The 26,197-nt window shown below is 41.1% G+C and overlaps 2 protein-coding genes across 5 annotated transcripts in view; one reads left to right on the top strand and one right to left on the bottom strand.

Annotated features, from left to right (window-relative positions):
* The window catches only part of RAF1 (Raf-1 proto-oncogene, serine/threonine kinase), an 85,641-nt gene extending 60,837 nt beyond the window's left edge, over positions 1-24,804 (top strand). For all 4 annotated transcript variants that reach the window (XM_075550052.1, XM_075550050.1, XM_075550051.1 and 1 more), the window contains 14 exons: positions 2,268-2,370; positions 2,793-2,950; positions 4,473-4,571; positions 6,251-6,404; positions 9,418-9,445; positions 9,553-9,680; positions 10,193-10,310; positions 18,268-18,352; positions 18,935-19,111; positions 21,583-21,629; positions 22,777-22,895; positions 23,254-23,385; positions 23,518-23,652; positions 23,870-24,804. In XM_075550052.1, coding sequence (XP_075406167.1) covers positions 2,268-2,370; positions 2,793-2,950; positions 4,473-4,571; positions 6,251-6,404; positions 9,418-9,445; positions 9,553-9,680; positions 10,193-10,310; positions 18,268-18,352; positions 18,935-19,111; positions 21,583-21,629; positions 22,777-22,895; positions 23,254-23,385; positions 23,518-23,652; positions 23,870-24,013 — 1,627 coding nt within the window. In that variant the 3' untranslated portion in view covers positions 24,014-24,804. The remainder of the gene's footprint in view (positions 1-2,267; positions 2,371-2,792; positions 2,951-4,472; positions 4,572-6,250; positions 6,405-9,417; positions 9,446-9,552; positions 9,681-10,192; positions 10,311-18,267; positions 18,353-18,934; positions 19,112-21,582; positions 21,630-22,776; positions 22,896-23,253; positions 23,386-23,517; positions 23,653-23,869) is intronic.
* The window catches only part of MKRN2 (makorin ring finger protein 2), a 31,441-nt gene continuing 25,384 nt past the window's right edge, over positions 20,141-26,197 (bottom strand). Inside the window, exon 8 of the mRNA XM_075550054.1 lies at positions 20,141-26,159. Coding sequence (XP_075406169.1) covers positions 26,022-26,159 — 138 coding nt within the window. The 3' untranslated portion in view covers positions 20,141-26,021. The remainder of the gene's footprint in view (positions 26,160-26,197) is intronic.

The raw sequence follows: 26,197 nt of genomic DNA, 5'->3' as shown, positions 1-26,197 counted from the left end.
AAGAAAAATTATATAGCTTTCTATAGAGTACTATGTATTTGTATTTTATATACCCTTTATAAAGAGATCATTCAGAAAAATTATTGCTTGAGCATTCTGTTCAAAAATAAAATACATAATAGGTATTGGGCAATATTTCTGTTCATGGAAGCAATAATGTCAAATCATATATTTTCTTGAGAGACAATATTTTCCTTTGTATTTACTCTAATGCATTGCATAGAGTAGCTATTAAAGTGTTACATTATTTTATAATTTAAGAATCCTGTCCTTAGGAGATTTTATTATCTTATATTTAGTCACACATTTTTATTCAGCTTAATATTTACTGCATTCTTGCTGTTTAACAGACAGTTAAAATTGCTACTTCGGGAAAAATCTATAGTTTATCTTTCCGATAATGATGGCAAGTTAGAGGTATCCCCTCAAAGACTTAGAGTAATACTCTAAAGCTACAGAATTGCTTGTAAGTATCTTCTACTATTCCCCTAAACTATAGGGAAACCCTTACGGAGGTTCTTTTAACTCTCTTTTTGGAAAGTGGCATTTTCACTGTTGACATTCAAGTCTTTCATGGTTCTAGGAGTTCTCCAGTTTGAGAGAATAATCCTGAATGAATCTTCTGAAAAGAGTGGACATAAATATTGCTATTCCTGTCAGTTTGGGAGGCAGTTTTTCATATTACAAAACTTTTAAGCAGATGGCAAAACTAGTTGGTTAGGGGCTCTGGTTGGTACCCAGGCCATTCTATAAAACTCCTTAAGAACTATTGAGATTCTGAGATAGACAGGGGTTTGATGTAGTAGAGCCCAAGGCTATATTGCGATGATGCTGGATTTTTACCAAAACAAACTGTCCCTGAACACTGATGGGGAACCACCCCACCCAACCCCCCCCCCCATTACCCTAAAACAAAACTTGTTGTGTGTCTTGTAGGGTATCCCTGACCTTGTATAAGGAATTATACTAAGCAGTGAATAATTTGCTATTGGGTAACCAGGAAAAACCAATGTGTGGGTTAGGCTTCTGGCAGGCAGAGAGGTTTATTTGGGGCTATGTATGAAGAATATGACATATGCTGTGGTCTGCCAGAAGAACGAACAAATCTACCATGGGAGAAATATAGCTGAAATGCTTCTTAGAAGAATAGATGTGGACATGTTATCAGGAACAAACAGTCCCTGAAAAGAGGCACCCAGTTTGGTAAAGTCAGCAGTAAAGAGAAAGGTTCTCAAGATGGATTGACACAGTAGCAGCAACTGTGGTCTCCAACAGAGCAGTGACTGTGAGGCTGGTATAGGACTCGACAGTGTTTCCTTCTGTTGTATATAGGGTTCTTCTGAGCTAAAACCGACTTACTATAGCTTGTAACAGCTATGTGTTAAAATATCTAGGCCAAAAAAATAATATCTCTAGACCTGAGAAAATGCTTGCTTTAGGAAATAAGCCAGATTACCTGGAAAAGATCTGAGCATTAGACTTTATCTCTCTGTATTGTTTACACAGAGAGAGGTCTCAGGACAATTTAAGAGAGTTTGGAAGTAGTTTGATTAGTTTCATTTTCCCGTCCACTTAGTATTTATGGGTCCTACAAACAACGTGCCGATTTGAGCCAGATCTGTGGGATGGTGTGTTCTTTATTTGTTGTCTTCTAGATAGTAAAGACTAAATTTTGATACCATAGCAATATTATAGCCCATTTTATAGCAGTATGGGATTGATGTGTTACAACATTTAGTTTATTTTTTCATTTAGTTTATTATATGCTTAGTTTATCAGGAGTAGTTATGATTTTCATTGTTTGAAGAAGAAAACATCTTTGGGTAGAAGATAAGCATTGGATTCCGACAGACTGGGATTCGACTGCAGGCCCGGCACTCACTGTATGGCTTTGATTAAATTACCTTAATACGAGTCCCAGTTGTTTCACTATTAAGGAAGGATAGTAATATTGCAAGGCTTTCCTGTGTGGAGTAAAATAATACAAATATGTGTGTGTATAGAAAGACGCAGTAGGTGATGGTTACACCTGGTGGTGCAGTGAGCTGAGTTGGGCTGCTAACTGCAAGGTCAGCAGCTCTAACCACCAGTTGCTTCAAGGGAGAGAAATGAGAAGGTCTGCTCCTGTAAAAGTTCCCAGTCTCACAAACCCGAGTCCCATGGGTTAATGTGAGTTAAACTCGACTCGATGACCATGTGTTTGGGGTTTATTTGACTACTTATTATTGGTATTGAACTCTTATACTTTGTTTAATTACTTCCCTTAGTAAAAAGGCACGTCTAGATTGGAATACTGATGCTGCCTCTTTGATTGGAGAAGAACTTCAAGTAGATTTCCTGGATCATGTTCCCCTCACAACACACAATTTTGTAAGTTCTGCATCTGTTCCCTTTTTGTGCCATATCTAGGTGTCTAGTGTGGCTTAATAGGAATTTCTTAGTAAGAATAACACATTATTGGACAGTTTAAAGTTCTGTACGCCTTTGCTTATTGTAGTAAGGCAATTTAGATTTAATTATCAATATACCGTATATTCTCGAGTATAAGCCAACCCAAATATCAGCCAAGGCACCTAATTTTACCATAAACACTGCATTAAAAAATGTGTCCAAAAACTTGGCTGATATACGAATATATATGGTACTTTAGTTTCCAGTTAGAAATTTTGTAAATACTGGCTGTGTATTTTTTCCTGCAGTTAAAGCTTATTTATTGGCCAAAGAGCAAATAATTTTGTCTTCTGTGACCTTTCATTTATTCAGCATGATTTACACCTGTGTTTTTGTTCTAGGCTCGGAAAACGTTCCTGAAGCTTGCCTTCTGTGATATCTGTCAGAAGTTTCTGCTAAATGGGTTTCGATGTCAGACTTGTGGCTACAAATTTCACGAACACTGTAGCACCAAAGTACCTACTATGTGTGTGGACTGGAGTAATATAAGACAGCTCTTGTAAGGCATCATTCCCCCACTGCCCCCAAAACAGAAAAGAAACATCATCAGTGGGGGGAGTTCGTACAAACCCTTTTGAGGGTAGTTGTGGTACAGTGGATAAATGCTTGAACCCAGTAGCTACTCCAGTCCCTGGAAAAGGACAGCTTGCTTTATGTTAAAGTAGAGAGTCAGCAGGGGGCAGAGATTCTCAGTAAATGATTGACACAGTGGCTGCAACAATAAACTCAAACATAATAATGTGATGATAGTTCAGGACCTAGCAATGCTACAGTCTGACTTAATGCCACCTAACAACAATAGCCACTCTGAGCAAGAAAGATATGGCTTCTGTAAATGCTACTTTGGTAAAGATTTGCAGTCTTGGGACCCCTATAGATTGGTTCTACTGTGTCCTGTACGTTCATCATGAATTGGAATCAGTTTGGTGGCGATGGGTTGGGGTTTGTACATTTTGACTGACAGTGAAATGAGTTGTTGTGACCTTCAGCTTCAGAAACGTAGCCCCAAAGCTGGTAAGTTGAACCAGCAGTTGTCCTCCTCCACAAGGAGCAGGTGGAAGCTTTCATTTCTCACAGAGAGCTTGACATGCTGTGAATCAGTCAGGAAAAGAATGGGAAGAAGAAAAGGACATGGAAAGAGGAGAGACTTTGCTTTTGCCTGTTAACACTATCAGCTTCTAGGTTGGTGGTATGCATTGTTCTGCAGTTTGTTAACTTCAGTGAATAAGTCATTGGCATCAAGAAGGAGCAGCAAGCTGAGTTGGTGCAGTTTCTTCACTTCAAACTGCAGAAAGCATTGTTTGGACTTCAAATGATTTGAATGTAAAAAAATTAGAAATTGCTTGCATTTTTCTTGAAACAAACCAGTTATCTAGATGGCTGTCTATGAGGGAGCTTCAATAAGTTGCAGGAAATGTTTGTTATCTTACAATTCTGCTTTTTTAAAAGCACAGGCAGAGACTTAGTCACAGCTTTCAGTCTATAGAATTGTGGATGAAATTTCAAATCAAACCCAGTCATTGAGATTGGTAGTCCCTTTGCTCTGAACCAGAAACAAAATTGTTTGTGGCCCAATTTTAGGCCAGCGTTGAACCTGCTCTATAGTGTTTCTAAGATTGTAAATCCTAATGGAAACTGAGTGCCTGATCCTTCTCCCAAGGAGCTATGGGGAGTTCGAACCTCTCATATTTTGGTTACCAACCAAGTGTTTAAATCACCGTTGTTGAGTTATTTTGGACTCATTGTGACCCTATAACACACAGTGAAAAACTGCCCATGGGAGTAGGAAACCTCATCTTTCTCCTACAGAGCAGCAGGTGGTTTCTAACTGCTGACCTTGTGTAATTATCAGCTCAACCCACTAGGCTTTATTTTGGGTAGCTTAAATGGCAGAGGAAAATGTAACTGAAAAGTTTAGTTTGAGGTGCTGTGAATTTGTAAGATGAAGGCAGGCTTGACCTTGCATTGTTTGGCAAAATTACTGTAGTTTTATGAACCAGTCTTTTCATGATTTTATTTAGATTGTTTCCAAATTCCACTCTTGGTGATAGTGGGGTCCCAGCACTACCTTCCTTGACCATGCGTCGGATGCGAGAATCTGTTTCCAGGATGCCTGTCAGGTAATTTTTAACCTAAAAGTTTTCTTTTATGGGGGAGAAAGAATAGAAAACTGCTACAAAAAACAGAGGTTGCCATTATTCCCTCTGCTTTTTGCTAAGTCTTTGGTGTCCAGAGATTTGGATTGTGTGTTGTGTTTAGAACGTGGAACTTTTGGGTGGTGGTCCAATTGTTTTTCTGTTCTGGAAAGTGGCTGTTGCAGCTTCTGCTGTAATAATAGCACATCCATATAATATCTCATAACAGCTTAAAGAACCTAAGATATGGCATTCCTCAGTAAGTAGTGATTTGAATCTCAGTGGAAAGGATTTGGAAACTATACAGAGTTATAATAAAAATAAAATCTTCAACATTGAAGGGCTTCGTATAGTCTGACATTGCTGAAACTATGGTATTTAATATACTGCTACTCATAGTAGGTATCCTCTTTAATGAGCCAATGATTTTACTCATGCCTTCACTATTTTTTCCAGCTTTAAAATTAGAATTTTGTTAAATTTATGATTCACTCCATATAACGCATCGATTTAAAACCTAAAATAAAATTTGTTTTTGTTTCAAATTTTATCTGCCGTATATGTGAAATCATATTGATGGCCATTGTAAAACTACCATGGAGATTTTTATAGGAACTAAAGCTCAGAACAAGGAGTTTGTATTGAAGTGATATTGGATGTGTACTTGTACATGATTTAAAAAAATTGAAAAGCAAGTCTAACCAAAAAACAGAACTTTCCCCTGAAGATACTAGACACATGAAACCTCTGGGAATTTCAGAAAAGAAATTAAGCCTTTGAAGGAAGAATAGAAGTGCGTAGCAAGGCAGTTTTTTAAACACAGAATAATTTCCCTTAGAAAAACTAGCCCTTTATCCCTTGAAGTCATGTCATATTGTTATTTGAACCTGAACAAAGTTCTAACTAATCTTTAGAGTAACTAGTAAAAATGGCTGTACTCATTAGTGCATGCTCCCAGGTTGGGCAGTAGCATTGACTGCAAGAGACCAGTGATGAGTTTTACAGTTAGATGTGTAACCTAACAGTGGAATTCACATTAATGTGTACTTAGTGAGCTAGTTAACAAGGGGAGGGGGAGGGAGAGAGGAAGGATAGTGGGTAAAATCCATCCTATTTTGTGGACATATACGGCAGATCTGTAAAATTCTCCCTTAGTTTGCTCATTTAGCCTCCATATTGAATGGGGAAAGTTCCACCTTGCTAATTAAGTGATGGAGTAGTTTGCAAATGCTAAGCCATTCCTTCCTAAGGATGCTGTAAAAATTTGGAGTATTCTGTGGAGGTGGTTTATTAAGAAGATGTATTATTCTGCTTTTCATATGACAACAAAGAACACATACCGTATGTACTTGAGTATAAGCTGAGTTTTTAAGTACATTTTTAATGCAGTTTTTGTGGTAAAATTAGGTGCCTAGGCTGATATTCGAGTCGGCTTATACTCGAGTATATACGGTATTTTTTTGGGGGTGCAAAAGTTTGCCTGCAAGAGCACTTAAGAGTTTATAAGTTGTGTATATTGATAGATTGCAAACTGTCAGAGAATATGGCACGGGTAGCATCTGCTCCTGGGTTTCTAATGAAGTAGCAGTAGCAGTAGAAAGACTTATTAATGAGTGGGCAGTTTGCGTGCCACTAATGGGATTTTCTTTCTCCTCTTTGCCCAGTTCCCAGCACAGATACTCTACACCCCACGCCTTCACCTTCAACACTTCCAGCTCCTCCTCTGAGGGGTCACTCTCCCAGAGGCAGAGGTCAACATCCACACCCAATGTCCACATGGTCAGCACCACTCTGCCTGTGGACAGCAGGGTGATAGAGGTAATAGGGCCCCTTGGGTAAACTGTTTTGAGTGGTGATGGATTAGTTATAGGTGGGGTTGACTGTATAGTTTCAGCCCTGATAAGGAATGTGTGGCACTTTCTGAGGCCCCTGAACTTTTAAAAATTTTCTTTTTAATTCATAACATCTTATATACTGATATTAAATAATTCAATTGTTACATCATTCAAGTGAAGAACTTTTTTTAAAAAAACTGCTAACATGTTAATTTATTTCCATGTCAGTTTGAGGAGGGTTTTAGTGAGTTAGAATAAGACAAAACGCAGTTTTACTAAAATAGTGATGAAGAACTACAAATCTCTGAAAGACTTTTAAGTGATTATATATAGAAATAAAAGAATGGAATGCTAGCATTTTAATAATTTAGTATTTAGGGAGGTTATAAAAGTTCTCAAAGTGAGTATTTTCAACCTGCTTTTCCTTTTCTCTACTTTTTGATATGTTCTATTTGTTTGGTTTGCTTTCTGGTTCATCTTTAATAACAACTTAAGACACTTAAAATACTTCCTTTGTTCTTTCTTTATTTCTCATTGCTTTGGACTAGAATAACAGCCTGAATGCTTCTCCCAGGGCGTGGTCCAGACGATTTTGTTTGAGGGGAAGAGTAGGTATTATTCTTCATGCCTTTGCTTTCTTGTCATTAACAGGATTGCTAAGATTCAGACAGTAGACAATTGACTGTCAAAAATGACACAGTTGTTCATTTAGATTTTATATTTCTTGTCAGACTTGTTTCCATGTTTTCATTTTTGGCAATGAAGTATATTTAACATATTCAACATGGGAGTGTGTGGTATTGCTGATAGATAAATTTCTCAAGTGGGATTTTGAGGCCAATGACATTACAAGTTCCAACCAAAGACTTATTTAATTGCTCACATCAGTTTGGTTGGAATATATGTTATTGAAAGTTTAGCAGAGATAACTGTACACTCTACATCATAAATGGCTTCTTTATAAAACCCAGGGGGCATTTGTAAACATAGGCATGGTTTCTCTTTCTTACCTCGGGCCACTTCCAGTATACAGTAAATCTTGTGAAGCTGGAACTCGACAGGACTGCTTTGTTTTCTTTGGTCTCACAATTTTCAAAATTGGTTTAGTGGGAAATACTGAGTTTTCCTTTTTCCCTGTTCTCTGCTTTACACAGATTCCAGCCTTCACAGGTTGCACAGTACTTTACTTGTCCTACTAATGAGAGGTGGCCGGAACTCGGCAAAAATGTGGGCTTCGGAATGTATCCAATTCTTGTGAGGGTAGTTTGTATATAATACAGTGATTATGAGCAAACCATGTATGAATTATTACTGTTTGCTTTGATTAGCCCTTACAGTAATAAAATAATATTCTGGTTACTGCTATTACATGACCTCCTCCTATGTGAGGATGCTAATAGAGAAGAAATTAAAAGTGAAAATTATTGAATTTTTATTAAGTAACTATCTTACCTTTTTCTAATCTTCCCTGTAGTTTAGATGCAATATATATATTTAACCACATGCCTAAATTTTATCACGCGATGACTCAGCATTTTAAAGTCCATGTTGCTTTTATTTAAACCCAGTGTAATTGTTGGACTGAAATTTTGATTACAGGATGATAGGAAAATTTCTATTAGGATAATCAATCTAGTTGTTGAACCTAGCACAAACTAAAATGTGACGTATATAAGCGATACAGGAAAGTAAAATACTGTGGTATTAAAAATATCCTTATACATGAACATATAATGTTGGCTAGTAAAAATTCAGTGTGACTTTTTAAAAAAATGAAACTATAGATTAGTTAGATAATGAAGTATTTGAAATCGAGATGACTTTTGACCCATGTTTTCCGCCCTGCACCAAAATACAGATTTCTGGACTTCCTATATTTCTCTCCTCAGACGTCATCAACCTAGTGAAGCAGAAGGTAGTTGGAAATCTGTTGGGACCCCCAGAACCAGTCTTTATGGCTAAACTCGTAGGATGTTTGGGTGAAGTTGTCCAAGAAGGAACTAGAGCAGCTTGGTTGATTACTCATCTCTGAGTGAGGGCATTTTCAGAAGAGTTGTGTTAGACAATTCCACCTTGACTGCAGTTACACACACACACACACACACACACACACACACACACAAGAGGAATTTCCAGAAGAAGGAAAACCATCTCTTTTGTGGCTAGGGGGCCCAAGTTGTTTTATGGGAGTGTATTCTCCATTCTATTGAGGATTTTAAAAATTAAGATTGAGTTTTGTGTAGGCGCGGGATTTGAATTATTCCCTGAACAATTTCTCAAATTGTACAGGTGCTCTTTGACTTATTGCTTAAGTGGAATGTAATTTCAGAGTTTTATGTGGATGATAGGAGGCAGCACTTTGTGGTGAAACTATCCTGGCCTGAGATCCATGGAATTCTCCTTGTCCTTTCCTCCACTGCCTACGTCAAGTTCTTTGCCCATTCAGATGTTTTTGTATATGTAAAATGAAGATTTCAGAGTAGAGGATTTGTGATCCTTTGAACTTTGCATGATTTTAGATTTGGATGAAATAGGTAGTCATGGTGTGCTTCTTTTTGTCAAATCCCACATCTACCTGATGGTGCGCTAAGCTTCTTTTAGTAGAGTATGAGTGAGCTCCCACCCAACCCGCATTTTGTTTCTTATTTTGGGTATTTTGGAGCTGTAACAGAGCAAAATTTCCAATCTCTGAAGTATCTCAACTGATAATAACTTTGCTAATCTCCTTTAAAAACTATTAGTTTGCTAACTATGTGTTCCTATGGGAAAAAAATGAATGTGTTTTGCACTGTAAGTGAAAAATTAATGTAAATAGTGATGCTTGATAAAAACTTTTGGAGACTTTGGCCACTGAGATTTGGTGAATGTAGAGTATATAATTAAAGTGTCTATAGTGTAGAGGTTTTATAATCTACTTGGATGCTGACAATCCCCTCTCCGTCCCCCAATACAAAGTTTCTGGTATAGAAGCTGACCAGCCTTCCTTTTCTTTTCAGGATGCAATTCGAAGCCACAGTGAATCAGGTACTTATTCATATCCACGCAGCAAATAGAAATGGGCTTTTTGTCTTTAGTCTGTGTACCTTTTTGGGCTTACCCACATGTCGATTTTGTTTGTCTTGTCTGTCCAGCCTCACCTTCAGCCTTGTCTAGCAGTCCCAACAACCTGAGCCCAACAGGCTGGTCACAGCCCAAAACCCCTGTGCCGGCACAGAGAGAGCGGGCACCAGGATCTGGGACCCAGGAGAAAAACAAAATTGTGAGTATGACCCATAGTGCCTCTTGTGGGTTAGGGGTAATAAGAGAAATCCTAGTTGGAAATTAGATTGCTTTCACATTATTTTGGGAGTTTACCCTAAATGCACTCTAAAATGTTAGCGACAGCTTGCTCGTTTGCTATTATGTACGGCGGGGCACATTTAATGTGGCACATTGTGAGTCGGAAGCATTTTCTTAAATGACAAAAATTGTAATTATAGTTCATATGGCTGGCTATCTTTGGGGCCACAGTGGCACAGTGGTTAAAGCACCCACTTGCATACCAAGGAATTGGCAGTTCAAACCCACCAGCCACCATATGGGAGAAAGATGTGACCGTCAGCATCTGTCAAGGTTGGCAGCCTTGGAAACTATGGGGTCACTTCTGCTCTCCTTCGGCTTGCTGCTTGACGGCAGTAGGGCTTTGTTTTCTCTGTCTTTAAAGAATGTGAGAGTGGGGTGAGCTAGATCTTTTCTTTGATGACCTCATTAAATAACCTTTTACCATTCCAGAGACCTCGTGGACAGAGAGATTCAAGCTATTACTGGGAAATAGAAGCCAGTGAAGTGATGCTCTCCAACCGAATTGGGTCAGGATCGTTTGGGACTGTTTATAAGGGTAAATGGCATGGTAAGTATGGGGGTCTGTGTGAGTCCTATTAGATGTCAGCCCAGGGAAGACCAGAGGGAATAAGGCCAACTGTGTTTCTTAACTTAACAGATATTACTCCCCCCAAAGTATTAAACTTTATTATATCTCCATGTAATTCCAGTGTTCACCTTGGACTCACAATGCTTTAAATTGGTGTCTTCAAGTTTTCAGCGTCAGTAGAAAGTAGTGAACAAAATTTGAAATGGTTGTTGTTGTATACTGTGGAGTATACATGGTATACTTTATAGCCTATAGTCATTTGTTGGGGCCCTCTTGCAAGCACATAGCGGGCATGCTTTGAAGCACTTTAAATACATGTAACACTTGTTGCTGTGAGGAATGCATGAATCCTAGAAAGGACTTGGAGGTAGAAAGGCCCTTAGAGATTCTGTGTTCGAGAAAGGGGGGAACTGACATCCCCATGGTCAAACATTGGGCAAAGGAGAGAGAGGTGGGAGCTTCCTGAACCAGGTTCCCTGAGGCTTTTACTTGGGATTGATTTTGGGTTTCTCGATGGAATAAACTTATTTTCAAGTGTAGGAGCCGTGTCAGTGTTTTTACTTTAATTTACACACCTCTGCCACTTGGAAAAAGATATTTTAACTCAATGTAGCTACAGTTTGTACATATTCTCAATATGGTCAACATTTCTCGGTCAGGTTTTTGATGCCTAAGTTTACCATGTTAGCAAGTAAGGGCAGTGTTTTCTTGAAAATGAAGTATTTTCCCCCCAAATCATCTCTTCTAAATTCAGAGTATACTTAAAACAAAATGACAAAGAGCCTAATTGCTAGTATTTGCACTTAAATGCCATTAGATTTACTTTTCTAGATAAACAGCCCCCCCGAAAAAAAACCCCAAGAAAAGTTAAAAAATGAAAGGACCTTGCAAATTCAGAACAGAAGCACCTCCAAATTTCGAAAGCTTTTATGCTCATTAATATATGGTTTCCACCTGTAAGTAATACCTGACAAATTTCAGGCTCTTTGAGGAGACAGGAACGGGATCAAACATTTGTAAGTTATATATAGAATGATCTTTTGAAAATCACTATCTGTATTACTGGCCTGCCTCCCAGGTCTTGAGAAAGAACATCTCCCAAGTAGATGAACCCGTGGGGAAGGTAAGGATTTGGTGGTGGCTTGTATCTGAAATAATAAGACTGCTTTTATTATAGGGGGAAGGTTAATACAGGTTGTTCTTTGCTTCCCCCCCCTTTTGTTTATTTATTTAAACTTCACACTGAGATTTGTGCAGTCATCCCCGCAGTCCGTTTCTTCTTGTACTACTTGTTAGCTCCCCATTTTCTTCCATCCTCCCTGTCATGCCCCTAGGCCATTATCAGTCCATTTACTCTCTGTAGATCTACCTAGCCTGGATTTCATATACAGAAAATCATACAGAGCACAAACAGGAAGCAAAAAAATAACAAAACCAACAATGACTAGATAAAACCGGAAAACACCTCAGTTGAAAGTAGAAAACATTAAAAGGGGAAGCAACTTTAAAGAGTGTCAAAAGGGAGATCAAATGATAAGGCATTACGTTTTGACTAGCTACATCTAGCTAAAATTGCTACTTGATGGCAGTAGAGTTTTGTTTTCTTCTGCAAACTTCATGTTCACAATTTAAGCTCTAATACCATTCCCTCCTTTGAATTTGAATTTTATTATTTACAATCCTTGGCTCACACAGCCTGGTGTGCTTCTTCCATATGTACTTACTTGACACCTCCCTTACATGGCTGCTTGTTTTAAGGGAAGCTTTTAAGACACCAGCCACAATTCTTTCTGATTGCTAGACACCAATTGGTTTCTTCCCTACACTATAATATGCATATCTTTGTGATCCCTTCATAAGCGCAAACATGTTAGATTGGGGCCATAATTGTGAGCTCCAAGTCCATTCTCATATACCTATATGGTCTATTTAGCTCTGTGGTTCAGTTTAGAAACATCATTATCCTTTATGATGAAGAACATTGTAAATCATCCCCCTGGGGCAAAGGTAATTATCTTGATAGTGTTATTCGTTTAGCCAGTGTATAGAATTTAAAATACTGTTAAGAAAAGGAAAATATACAAGTATAGACTGACTTCAGATCACAGCACATGAATTAGTGACTTATACAGATTAAACTTTGAAGTGATTGGACACTGTTTACACAAACAATGGGGGTCAGTGATAGGACAAAAATTTCAATATTCATTCACAAAGACAGAACCACACCCCAGAGTGATACATGTCATACATACAAAAGCAAGGTAGGCTGTCAAACAGTAAATATATGGTGGTCCTAGGCCACCATTCATTGGGCACCCTCAAAGTAAGAGATCTGGACCAAAGTTCAGTAATCCCAATTCCATAATCTTGGGATTGAAGTCCTCTGCTTTTCACACTAGGGTGTCCAAGGGAGTATGTCAGTTCACTCACAGAGGTTTCCACATTGAGTCTTTCTGGAATACATGCTATTTTTAAAGCCTTTTAGGAGCTATAATTTGTGAGTGAAGCAGAAAAAGAGGATCGATGAAACCATAATTTCTAGATGGTTATATATTATGTATTATACCACCCTTTAATTTATTTTGATAATCTGGTTCCTATATGGGATATAACATTGTATTTAATTTATTTATAACAATGACTTTCTGGTGAACTTTTATTGAGGATTTTTTTTTTCTTTTAACTCAGTCCAGATCTGTGGAAGTAGGCAGAGGGTAGAGGCCTCAGATCCATGAATTTTACTTAACAGAGGTCGTCGGACCTGTGTCCAGAGCCTCCATTTGAGTATAAGTTTAGGGACAGATATTCCTGCCCTCTACTGATTGTAACCACATTACAAAGGATGCAGATGGCCTCAGAGGCTGACACGCAATGGTACAAAGAGGAAGGGAGAACATCCATGAGAAGAGGACCCCCCACAATTCTGGAAAAACCGCCTCAGACTACTTAACGGTGGCACCAGTAAACTGTTGTAATCAACAGCTGGGCGTCTCCACGACAGCCCAAGGCATAGGCTGATGCTTAAAACCTTGCCTGAGTCAAGTAGGAAAGTGAATTGGTGTCAAAAATGAAAAGAACACATGGAATTCACCAAGTAGCAGTAGTTCTTCCCCTCTGCAGTGTTGGCGGTATCAACCTTATGTCTTAAAACATAACAATAGGAAAGTATTTTAACTTGTTCCTACTACATTTACCTCTTTCTATTAAAGACTTTTCTATTAATGGAAACGAAGTTCTGGTTTGATGGTGATACACTATTTTATGAACTAACCATTAAAAATGGCCATTTACCTTTGCCATTTATCTCACTCATCGAAATGAATGAAGTCCAGTTGACCCTTAAACAACACGGGGGCCAGGGGTGCCTGCCCCTGTGCAATCAAAACTCCAAATACAGCTTTTGACTCCCCAACAGCTTTAGTAATAGACTAGTATTATCCAGGAGCCTTAATGATAATATAAAGCAGCTGATTATATATGACCTTCTGGAAGAACTGCATTTTAAAATCAGATAAAAAGGTATTTCAGGGGGAGGAGGGAGGGAAAACAAGGAGCTGATCTCAAGGGCTCAATGGAAAGTAAATGTCTTTAGGTAAAAAAGTAAATATCTAGAAAAGAAAGATGGAATATACATACAAATATGTTGGATACAATTGATGTATAGTTTGTCACAAGAGTTGTAAGGGCCCCCAATAAAATGATTTAAAAAAATACAGAACTAAACAACAAAAAAGGTATTTCACAAAAGAACAAGAATAAGAGCGTCAAGAGTTTTTTCTAGTGGTGATCCTGATGCTTAGGCATTTATCTTAAATGGCCGGCAAGCACAGCTACAGACCTGTCTATCCTACCTCATAAGCCAGTCAGCTTTCTCTTGTCATGTCATGGCTTCTCTGTGCTTCTTGGGAGCACTTCTAGCATCGGTATGGCACTTTGTTTTGGCACATGGTATCATTTAAGGTGTATGATACTGCACTAAACATGATGAAAGATAACTGAGAACTATGAGATCCCCTCCCACTGCACTACAGAGCTCCTGAAGGAAAGAGAATTAGCATCATACAACATTTAAAAAAATCCATATAAATGCACTCCTGTCATTTAGACATGTTTGTTTAAGGCTCAACTGTATAGTCCTTTAAAGGCATCCTTTTCATTCTAGACATTCTCTTAAAGTCTAGACCAAAGCAGATTAAGGTTTTTTCTCATCCGTAAGAAAAGGAAAGTCTGTAGTGTATTATAAATACTAAGGAGAAAAATAGAGGGAAGCTTGTCTGAGTGTCAGGAGCCTTGGTGGCAGCAGGTGTGGGTTATACGTTGGGCTGCTAATCACCAGGTCCGCAGAAAGATCAAACTCCCTCCACCCATACACTACACTCAGAAGCCCATAGGGTACGTTCTCCGTCTTGCAGGGAGAGGAGCTCCTTGGGAACGTGACATCTGCATAGAAGCCAGAGGGGGAGGTTCAAGTGTCTGGGGGGAAAGCAACAACAGGTGTAAAGTGGGCTACTCCCCTGCCTGTCCACAGAAGTCCAGGTCTCTGAATGACTTCCGTAGAGCGAGTGAAGTCTCCCCAAGAAAGGAATTGGAACAGATGGGGGGGTGCGGTGTTGGGCTCAAAGTAAAGCTTAATGACTTCAAGGTTTCAGATGGTCGGAGACTGTCAAAAAGTTTTGGAGAAGTTTGGCCAGACCGCACCCCAAATTAGCGTGATAGGGAGAAGCCTCAGTGAAAACAAACACAAAATGGGGGTCCCCAGGAGGAATTCATCCGTACTCACTGATTAGTGAGGACAGTAGGAAAAGGCAGAGGCTTACAGTAGAAACTTGGAGAAGGGTCCATGCCTTGGAATAGGGGAAGGATGGGAGAGCCTGGATCTCAGTGGAGATGCCTGTGCTATTAGAAGAAATGCAACCACCTTGTCATCTTTGCTGTAGTTGAATGTGTCCATGCAAAGGGCTAAGCAAATGTGGATGGGTGAGAATGGGATGGGTGTGGCCCAGATGGTTGCAAGGGCAAAGGCCAGGGCCCTGACCTAGCTGGACCTTGGAATTTGCAGATAAGATTGCTCAACAGCTCTGGGGAGTTCTACAAGGTCAACCACACATACTTTTCAGAAAATGAAGAGATTAGAAGTTGATCCTGGACCAGATTCTGAGAGCCAGTTGTGAGATGGCTTGTGAGCTCTTGCTTGGAAAGAAGAGCCAATATGGACTGGAAAGGTGGCGCACCTGGCTAATAACGTGCCCTTTCGTAACAAAGTCTTCGGGCAGGCCAACGAGAATGCTGTAGTTATAAAATAAAGCTAGATTTCAGTAAGACATTGCTTATCGTTACTGTAAATTAAAAATGAACTGGGTGGCAGAAGGGTCCCTGAGGGAGTGGACCTGTTCCGTTTTCCCATCATTGACTTGGATAAAGACCTGGGTATTGTGGATGGCTTAAATGAGATGTGGAGTGCCTCCGTCGGTAATGCTTAGACTTTGGGAAGGTGAGAAGACTAAGTGGCTGTGATGAATCAACAGAAAAGAACAGGGCTGAACTATGTTCGTTGAAGCTCGAGGCAGATAGTGTGGGGATTTGGAGGATGTGCAGCTGACAGGTCAGAGTCCGGCCCTGTGCGGGGCATCCCTTTGAAACGGCCCGGGACGAGTGCCCTGGGGGTTGTGTGCAGTGACATCAGAGCATGCCCAAGGAGGGCCCTGGGGATTACAAAACTGGGCCATGAGGGGGAAGTTCTGCACAACAGCCTCTCCTGAGGGGGTCATACCCGGCACCCCCTCCAACTGCCTTTTTGCAGCCCTTCAACCTTTTCTTGGCCTGCTACTGCTGATTGCCGGGTTGAGTGAGTTCACCTTACAGAGCTCCTTTCCTCATCACCTCCATTCTGTTTCCATAGTCCCCACTGAGCTTGCTTCTGCCCTGGGCTATCGCCTCCCAGGTTCCCTTTTTCTGGCTGCTTGTGCCCAAATCACCCTCTAGGGCAGCGGTTCTCAACCTATGCGTCGCGACCCCTTTGTGGGGGGGTCAAAGGACCCATTCACAGGGGCCGCCCAAGTCATACTAGTAGCAAATTTTGAAAATTTGTGATGAAGTAGCAACGAAAATAAGTTTATGGCTGGGGGTTCACCACCATATGAGGAACCGTATGAAAGGGTCGCAGCAAGTTGAGAGCCACCGCTCTCGTGTTTCACAAGCCCCGCTCATGTTTCTCTTCTCCCCCTTACCATGGCTTTGGCACTTTCGTACCCATTCTGAACCATCTTCTCTCCCATTTGGTGTATCTCCCAAAACTTTTCTACTTCTCTACAAGGAGATATACTTTCTCCTCTTAGAAACCCTGCCCTCTAAGGATCCTGCCATGGCTCAGACTCCACCGGAGTGAGCATTACGCAGACATTCTGACATTTTACGCAATGGTAAATAACGAGGTTAAGGCTGTTGTACTTGTCTGTCCCACATAATTCTACTGGATCTTTCTTCCTTAGAGGACATTTCAGGATGTAGCTAACATCTCTCCAGCTCAAAGTCAAAAGCAGGTACATAGGCGGCCCAGGGTCCTAAGCAAAAAGTTGTGCTGGTAAACTGAGAGAGCCAATTTGGAGGCTGCTTGGTTAAGGAGAGAACATGGGTAAACTGTTTGCGACCTATCATGAAAAAAAGCTCCTTGAAGTTGGTGATACCCAAAAGTGAAATGAGCACTGCGCCAAAGCAGCAGGGGCCGTGCTGCAGGATTCTTGTTACTTTAGGGGCTGAACTTAGTTACCTGCAAGCTTCCATTCATCTAATTCATTTATAAGGCCATGTTTCTTAGTCAGTTCATTTGTCATGGAAGTTTGAGGTCCTGATAAGCTTTCATTGCTATTATACATATATTCATATAACAACTATTGAAAGTGCTTCCTAAAACTGCTGCATAAAGTGGACTTAAAGCCAGATATTGCTAACTTACATAACGAGGCTAGTTTTACTCCCATTGGTTGACAGTGTTGTGGTTAGAAAAGTCAGGCTGTGGGGCTTCTAATCTTGGTTCCAGCACTTTTTGAGTGGGAGTGGGGGTTGAGCTGTGTGACCATGGGCAAGTGCTGAAACTCTGCTGGTGTTTACGTAACGTGGCAGCTGAGGATGAAAGGAGCTCATTCTTTCAAAGCACACGCAGTGCCAGGATGGAGTGAGCAGTCACTATTAGGGCTATTTGTGGTGCCATTGAAGACAGAGTAGCCCAGCTTTAATCAGGGCTTCATGGTTCATTCCAGTTCATGGCGTAGCCTCCACTCCGTTTGCATTTTCACTTCGGATTGTACTGAATCAGAATCTACATTTTAATCATATTCCCCAGCTGATATTCAGTAGAACCAGAATGAACCAGTCCGAAGCCTGAATTTTTTGTGTCTTGAGTTTGTTAGGAGTCTTGGTGTCTCTCTTGGGTAAAGCATTGGGCTGTTAACCATAAGGTGGTTGGGTTCAAACCCACCAACTACTCTGAGGGAGAAAGATGAGGTTGCCCACTCCTGTCAAGATAGCACAGCCTTGTAAACCCTAAGTAGGGTCACTGAGTCAGAATCGACTTGATAGTAGTGGGTTTGGGTTTTTAGCTTTTGCATTTATACAAGGGTCCATCTCAAGTCTCCTAGAACTCTGGATGCGCTTTGCACACAGGTGGAGGCAATTGACCCTACCTACATTACCCGATATCACTCTGGGTGTGTCAGAGTTGAAATGAATGGTTATAAGCAATCCTGTTAACAGGCTTGGCATGGTATTTTAAGGACAGTAGTATGATCTACTTAACTTTTTAGGCAGTTCAATTACTTCAGATTTGCATCTGTTTTAAGCGTACGAGTTTGAACAAGTGACTTTTTTCTTCCACCAAACTAGGGTGTTTGAAAAATAAAAGGTTAACTGATTGCTTTGACTACAAAATAATTTGCAGGAGATGTTGCTGTAAAGATCCTCAAGGTCGTTGACCCAACGCCTGAGCAGTTCCAAGCCTTTAGGAATGAGGTGGCTGTCTTGCGGTGAGTAGAACTATCTAGCCAGTTCTGGCCAACCCCTAACGTGGTTGGGGGTGAGGCGAAGGGAGCAGCGAAGATGATGCAGCTATCGGGGTGGGTGGGTAGTTGTTCAGGCTGACTGGAGTTCCTATTGTCAGAAGCACCTCTCTTAAGAGAGTGTTCAGTTTATGTAGCAAACCTTTATTTTTAGCATCTTTTTCATGAGAAAAATACTCTTCTAATAGTTTTAGTTGTGTGGGCTCAGTACAGGTTTGAAGTAGAGAGAAATTCAGGTTGCCTCCTTTGGACTTTTAGGAATGAGTGGACTCGTGCTGGATTGCACAACTAAGGGGTCCTATGAGCCTGTGAGGAGAGACGTAGTTATACACTGACAAGAAAGACTGACGTCTTGATGAACAAGACCAGTTGGACTAGTGACAACCCTTGGTTTGCTCAGAACACCAGAATTAGATTTCTCTAGTTTGCTTTGCCAGCTGCCTCAAGTCTGAGCATGATGGTGACCAGAACACAAAGGCAAGCAGAACCCCTCTCCCTGTTCTGAAGTAACTGAAGGTTTAGAGCCTTTTCTCTCCCTCCCCTCTCCAGTAAAACACGGCACGTGAACATCTTGCTTTTCATGGGATACATGACGAAGGACAATCTGGCAATTGTGACCCAGTGGTGTGAAGGCAGCAGTCTTTACAAACACCTGCATGTCCAGGAGACCAAGTTCCAGATGTTCCAGTTGATTGATATTGCTCGGCAGACGGCTCAGGGAATGGAGTGAGTAGAGGACATTATGACTATTTCCTGTGTCTAAGCATTGACACTGACATCCCTAATATAGGACCAAACTTAGGGGGAAAACCACCTCGGGTTTAGGGATTTCTGTGGTAGGTTTGCACAGCTGAAATTGAACCGCTTAAGTGGGTTGGAGGGACCAGCTACCAAGAATGAAATAGTCTGGTTGCTCACTCTTTCCCTTCTGAGCTACAATTCAGTTCCAACTGTTACTGTTACCTGAAAGACCCCACCAGAACCCAGGGAACAGAGTGTGGTAGCCACCTTCAGCTTTTCATAGAACTTCACATCCCCAGATGTCTTGGGGAAAAACTACAGTGCTCAGGAGTGTAAATACAATTGTGTATTCTGTCTTTAATATCTGAGTGGTGATTGTATTCTGTGTATCTTAAATAACTAGTCAAAATGACTTTAGAATTTTGATAATTTGCATAGGATTTACACTATTAAATGTATAGTATTAGGTGATTTTTAGCATGTCCACAAAATCATAAAGCCATAAAAATCTTAATTCCAGAACATGTTCATCACCCTTAGTAGTCACACTATTGCCCTTTCCCCATCCCCTGGCTAGCACCAATCTACTTTGTAGCTTTATGAATTTGTCTATGATGGGTCTTCCAAAAGTTCATAGGAAATGCCTATACTGAAAAACCATGCATGGATTTCAAAATTAGTTTGCATCAGAAATAAACTTGTACTAACTTGTTATGTGTGAACAGGATCTAGCTTGAAGCACTAAGAAGGATAAAAATAACCAGTTTGAAAAGAAAAAGAGCTCTTATCAGCGAAACATGAATTCTGCTAAAATTGAAGCAAGAGCAAGCATACATTTATGATGACGCTTAGGTGGGAAAATAGTAAAATCATTGATACTTTGCAGAATGTTTATGGGAACAATAGCTCAAGGAAATCAGTTTACAAATGGACAGCATTGTTCTAAGAAGGGATAAGACCGTGTTGAAGATGAAACACACAGCAGCACACCATCCACATCAATTTGCAAAATAAAGTTTATATATTTTTCATCTTTTAATTCCATCTTTCCACGAACTTTTTGAAGATCCATCTTTAGACATTTTCTATAATGGAATCATACAATATGTAGTTTTTTAAAAACAGTATTTTTCACTTAATATTTAATCATGGATCTTTTTTATTCCTTTCTGTGGTTGACTGATGCTCAGTTACATGGATATATCAATTGTTAATCCATTAATCAGTTGTCAGAATTGCTTTTGAATAAATTGAGTGCAACCGATGAAAAGGTATCATCCTAGGTATGCTGTGGCTTAGTTGAGTTGGATGAACTCCTGCCCAAGCCCTTCAGGTATTGCATCTGTGGGAGCAGTCTTCAGGTGTCTTTGTGTCTGGTGAAAATACCTCTTTGTATTTCCAGTGAAAGTTTACACTTCACATTAGCTTCCCATTTAACAATTACTATTCAAAATGTTCACAGAAATTGGTTACATTTTTCCACAATGCTTTAATAGTCTCATGCTCTTCTGGATGCTTTGTTTGCCCTTTAATCTTCATTACAGAGTGATTGCTGGTCATTTGGTCTCATAGAGATGAACTTTTAAAAGTGCAGTGGTAAAAATTTTTGTGTGTTTAACTAAAGGTGACCTTGGGAGGAAGATAGTTTCAGTTCCAAGTTTATAATCTCACTCTTGGAGACGGGGAATCATCAGCCTTCTTAATTTGTTTCACATTTTTCTGCCATTCTAAATCGGGGTTTATCTAGTATAACCTTGATCAGAACAGTCATTAGTGATAGCCGGACACCACCTAGTTCTTCTGATCCAGAGAGATTTATTACTCCTGTAAACTCATCTATTCATTGAATCACTGATACCCTTTCCTCCCCTTTTGCTCTGGACAAGATGAGACTAATAACTGTATCTCTGAGGACTGCTTGCATGCTTTGATTGAACGCTACTCACCAAAGTGGGATGTAGAACATAAACTTTATCATTATTCTAACTGACCCAACTCTCAGTATGGCCCTAAAGGCTTCACACTCAGAAAAGCAGTCCTGCAGTGTTTAGTTCTAAAAAGTATCCATAACTACTCTTACATGCATTTTCCATATGAACAAACACGCACGTGCATATAGTGCCATGTATATTCTTTTTTTGACATGTATATTCTTATAAATTCTTATATAACCACATTTTTTGGGGGGGTGATTGCTGTTGCAAAATTATGTATGCAGCATTTTGGGTTTTAAACTGTAGTCAAGAACTGCTTGCTCCCTGATACCAAGGGCTCAAGTAGAAAGCAAATGTTTTGAGGATGAGGGAAACAAATGTACAAAAGTGCTTGACACAGTGGATGTATGTATGGACTGTGATGAGTTATATGAGCCCCCAATAAAATGATTTTTAAAAAACCTGCTTGCTTATCCATGCCTTTCAAATGGTTCTAATAGATTTTTTTTTTTACTTCCACAGCTATTTGCATGCTAAGAACATCATCCACAGAGACATGAAATCCAACAGTATCCTTTAGTTGTTGAATTGATTGCTTAGATCTAAATTTAGGAAAAGAGAAGGAAGACTTCTCAGTTGTGTTTCTTGGTGCCAGAAGAAACCTTTCTAGGAGGCAGCAAAAGATAAGTAAACCAGAAATTTAGGTTTGTGAAAGAAAAAAAAATTGGTGTCTTGTTTCTACCCAAATTGTGATGTGAATGGTATGAATGGGCCTTTTCCTTTAAAAACAAAACAACTTATCTGAGCAAAGGTGGCTTTGTCACTAGCCTTTTCTACTGACTTCCTTAAAAGGTCACTACTAGCGACAGCTCTTTTCCCTTTCTAAGACTTGAGTGGTATTTTTTTCATGCTGTAAAGCATACAATTAAAACAGGGGAAAATTTTTTGAGCTGCCGCTTCTGTCTTTCCATTTGGGCATAATGTGGCCGTACAGCTAGACTGTACTTCCTGGCTAGCATGATGCACAGATGTAGTATGTTAAGTTGGATCGTGGAATGCAGTCTACTTTGGGTTTTGCCTGAGACATGGGACACAACTTGGTAGGGGGAGGGGAGGCACAACATTGTCAGGAAAGCAGACACCATTGATTTGGAGGTGTTTTAATCACTGGGCAGATCTCCAAGTCTGCCTTAAACTTGACTTTCTCAGAGTAAGTTGACTGCTTTTGATCACAGTTTCCAACTGGTACCTAGTTCAAGTGAACCCCACCCCCCCTCCAACAACCCCCAAATGAGGTTTCTTAGAACTTTCAAGGACTTGTTTTTTTACTTGCTGTTTCCTTATCCACTTGAGTTTCAGTTCATTCTCCTGAGGGCATTGTGCAGGCAGATAGAATTGTCAGCAGCCAGTGGCCCATGCCAGGCACTTCAAAGAACCAAGTGGTGGTTTGGCCTTGGGCTAAAGACACCTTATTATGCGGTAATGTCACGAGGCAACTAGAGATGTACATGGAGCAAAGGGGGAAAAGTTTGGCTGGTTTCTGGTCACATCATCTGGAAGATAAGAGGATTTCAGAAGTCGTTTTTAAAACTTCAAACCCCTTAGCAAATTCAGTGCAGTGTATGGCTGAGCAGATGTGAGGTGGAGCGATTGCTGGGAAGATTTTCGAAATGTCAACCATTATTTCTGAAGCCAGAGCCCTTAACAAGCATTGAGATATATTTCTCCATGAAGGCCTAACAGTGAAAATTGGAGACTTTGGTTTGGCAACAGTGAAGTCACGCTGGAGTGGTTCTCAGCAGGTTGAACAACCTACCGGCTCTATCCTGTGGATGGTGAGGAACCGAGGCTCTCACTAGCTGTCTTCCCCTGCAGGCTAGGAGGAAGGCCCTGGAGGTCGATAAACGTGAGGGTTTCTGTCTTTTCTCCAAAGACAAAGTGCACATGACCACAGGTTATTGTGTTCACTTCCTGGATCAAGTGGGGCCAGTTTGGACTAGGAGAGGCTGAAGAGTGCAGCATTGTTCACAGATGGGGTGACAGCAAATACTGGTGGGACCCCTTGAGCCAGAGCCTTTGGGGAATGACTAACCATGGAGGGGTTGAGAGCTAGACTTTTACTAATGACAAGACCAGTCCAGTGCCCTTGGATGACTGTGGGCCCCAGACAATGATGATACTTTGTTCTGGTAGGCCCCAGAGGTGATCCGGATGCAGGACAATAACCCATTCAGCTTCCAGTCTGATGTCTACTCCTATGGCATTGTACTGTATGAACTGATGACAGGGGAGCTTCCTTACTCTCATATCAACAACCGGGATCAGGTAAGTGCATGCCACCTGCTGAGTGGGAACTCCCAGGTCTTCCTCCAGTTTAAGCAGCAAGAGGGCTCAAAGAGGCGCTTGCTTTCCATGGTGTTCATCTAGCAGTCCTTTCTGCTCCTCTTTCTCCCTTAGATCATCTTCATGGTGGGCAGAGGGTATGCCTCCCCAGATCTTAGTAAGTTATACAAGAACTGCCCGAAAGCAATGAAAAGGCTTGTAGCTGACTGTGTGAAGAAAGTTAAAGAGGAAAGACCTCTCTTCCCCCAGGTAAGACTTGGCTCAAAGGGGCTGGCAACTACACTAAAGCAGTTCATGACAGAAATACAGTGGGAGCAGGTGTGCGGGGTATGGTTTTGTGGCAAGAAACTGTCACAAGTTGTTCTACGCTTGGGACCAGGAATAGACTGGGTCTTTGGACCATATTTAAAACTGTTGCTGAGACAGCAAGCCTACCTAACCAAGATCGCCTGTGGCATTGTTTCAGATCCTGTCTTCCATTGAGCTGCTCCAGCACTCTCTCCCGAAAATCAATCGGAGCGCTTCTGAGCCATCTCTGCACCGGGCAGCCCACACTGAGGATATCAATGCCTGCACATTGACCACCTCCCCTCGGCTGCCTGTCTTCTAGTTGGATTTTGCCCCTGCACCCCCAGCCACCAGGGAAGGAAGGAAAGTCAAGTCAGCAGGCATTAATCTCCTTTTTCTATGGGGACAAAACTTGTTTTCAGAGAAGCTGCTGCTAAGGACCTTCTAGACAACTCACAGGGCCTTAACTTCATGTTGCCTTCTTTTCTACCCTTTCTGGCCCTGGGAAAAGCCATTCACCATGCTGGTTTGTCCTGCTCCCTTCTCCCTTGCTCTGAGCCAGGCCTGCCCAGATGCACAAGTGGATGCTGTTGGCAGTACATCACCTGGGGCCCTCAAGACCACCAAAGGGGGTGGGGGCAGGTGAATGAAGGTAGCAGGCAATCTAGCCGCCCTGATGTGAGGACACGTGGATTTTGGAAGTAAGCTCCTATGAGGAATGCTTAACAGAGGAAGGACTTCTCAAAAGGGATAGAGGCAAGGCACCAAACAAGTAGTTTTGCACATAATGCACGAAACAGATCAGGACTGTCGAGACTGAAGGAGCCTGCTGTGGTACGATGGAACTTCACTTTGGGGACACTTCTTTTACCCAGCCTGAGTCTCCAGGTGAGATGACTGACCTGCCCTCGCAGTCTCTACCCTCTCAGGGAGCAGTCTTCCAGGAGCTGCCCCTATGGGGTGTAGTCATGTGTGCAAGGAAGCCAAGAATACAGGTTTTCTTGATGATTTGGGTTTTAATTTTGTTTTTATTGTGCCTGACAAAATACAGTTACTATACTATGGTTCTTCAATTATGTTATTTTAATAAAAATAAATTAAATTTAGGTTTAATGGCTGCTATCTCCTTTGAAGGTAGTTAAGTATCACTGCACTCATGGCTTGACACCCTTGCTCCACTGTCCACTCCCGCAGGAAAGGGATGGACTGTCCATCAGTGCTACCTTCTGGAGCAGAGAACCCGGAGCAGCTTGACTTCAGCCTTTGTCTTACAAACTAAATAGAAAGCACTAAGCTCGAGGGTAAAAGTAGATCTTTTTCTACCCACACTTTAAAAAACATTGGTATCTATGGCTTGTTAGAAAAATAGATCCCGTGTATACTAGTGTTCAATTACAGTCCCAATTGATCTGCTGAGCTAAAAGTTTTAAGCCTTCTTTGGTTCTATATAAACTCTCAAATCAAAGTCAGGCTGTGTGGGTGGGAATAAATGGCTCGAGTATTAACCCCCTACCACAGAAGAGCACGTGTGTGTGGAGACCTCCAAAAAAGCCACCTCCCCAGCCTGCATCCAAAAAGCTGAGGCAGGAGTTGGGGCTAGTCCCTCAAAGGGGTGGAAGTACTGCAAGCCCAGGGGACTGTACTTCCACGTTGCCTCCCAGGACTGCCTCCCACTTCTAAAAGCCACCCTTACAGGGCAAAAGATGTCTACCTGCATACTGCTTAGTGAACACAGGCAAGAAGATTTTACAACACAGCCTCTCATTCTCCTGCTTTGCCATATACACACAACTCTCATGGTGACTGGAAGGCTTTTCCCTGAAACTAACAACTGGTCTTGGACTGCCAGAACTTAAAGTGAAGAGCTTTGACTATTACAGTCTTACACTATAGGTGTGAAGGGCCCACTTTACATCTAGTCTGGGTTTTTTTTGACCATACACTATTTACCTACACTAGGGCAATTCACTACAGAGCAATCCTTTGGTAAGAAAAAGGAATCAGCTGTGCTACAGACAACTGCAAGTTCACTGCTTCTGGGAAAGCAAGAAGCAGAGGAACCAGGTTTGTTGTAAAGCTATCAGTCAGAACCTGGCCAGTAGGAGTTTGAAGTGCATCTACGACGACCGGAAGACAGTCGGCCATACACTCGTCAGGTCAATCTTATATCCTTCACTGTGTCGAGGCTATACTCCTAGAGAAGGCCGAAGCTAAGACGAACCCACTCAAACCCAAGTGACACGCGCGCCTCCTAGTGCTGCAGATAGGGAGCTACAGGCCCTCACTTGGGAGACTCAGTCCCAAGTCGCATTGGGGCAACCATTTACTCCTTAGGGTTCTGAAAAATCTACTCCAGAGAGGTGCATGAAGATATCCCCAAGCTCGTTCATGTCGACGTCTTCAGTGCTGGGAACGTGCTGGCTTTCTCGGTTCTCAATGAAATCCCAGAGCCGCACGGAGTTAAAGAGCTGCAACAACATCCAGAAAACACGCTTGGTTATTGCCG

Source organism: Tenrec ecaudatus, chromosome 5 (assembly GCF_050624435.1).
Source record: "Tenrec ecaudatus isolate mTenEca1 chromosome 5, mTenEca1.hap1, whole genome shotgun sequence".
Lineage (NCBI taxonomy): Eukaryota > Metazoa > Chordata > Mammalia > Afrosoricida > Tenrecidae > Tenrec > Tenrec ecaudatus.
The sequence above is the reverse complement of the archived record's forward strand: the minus strand, read 5'-3'. Positions and strand labels throughout refer to the sequence as shown.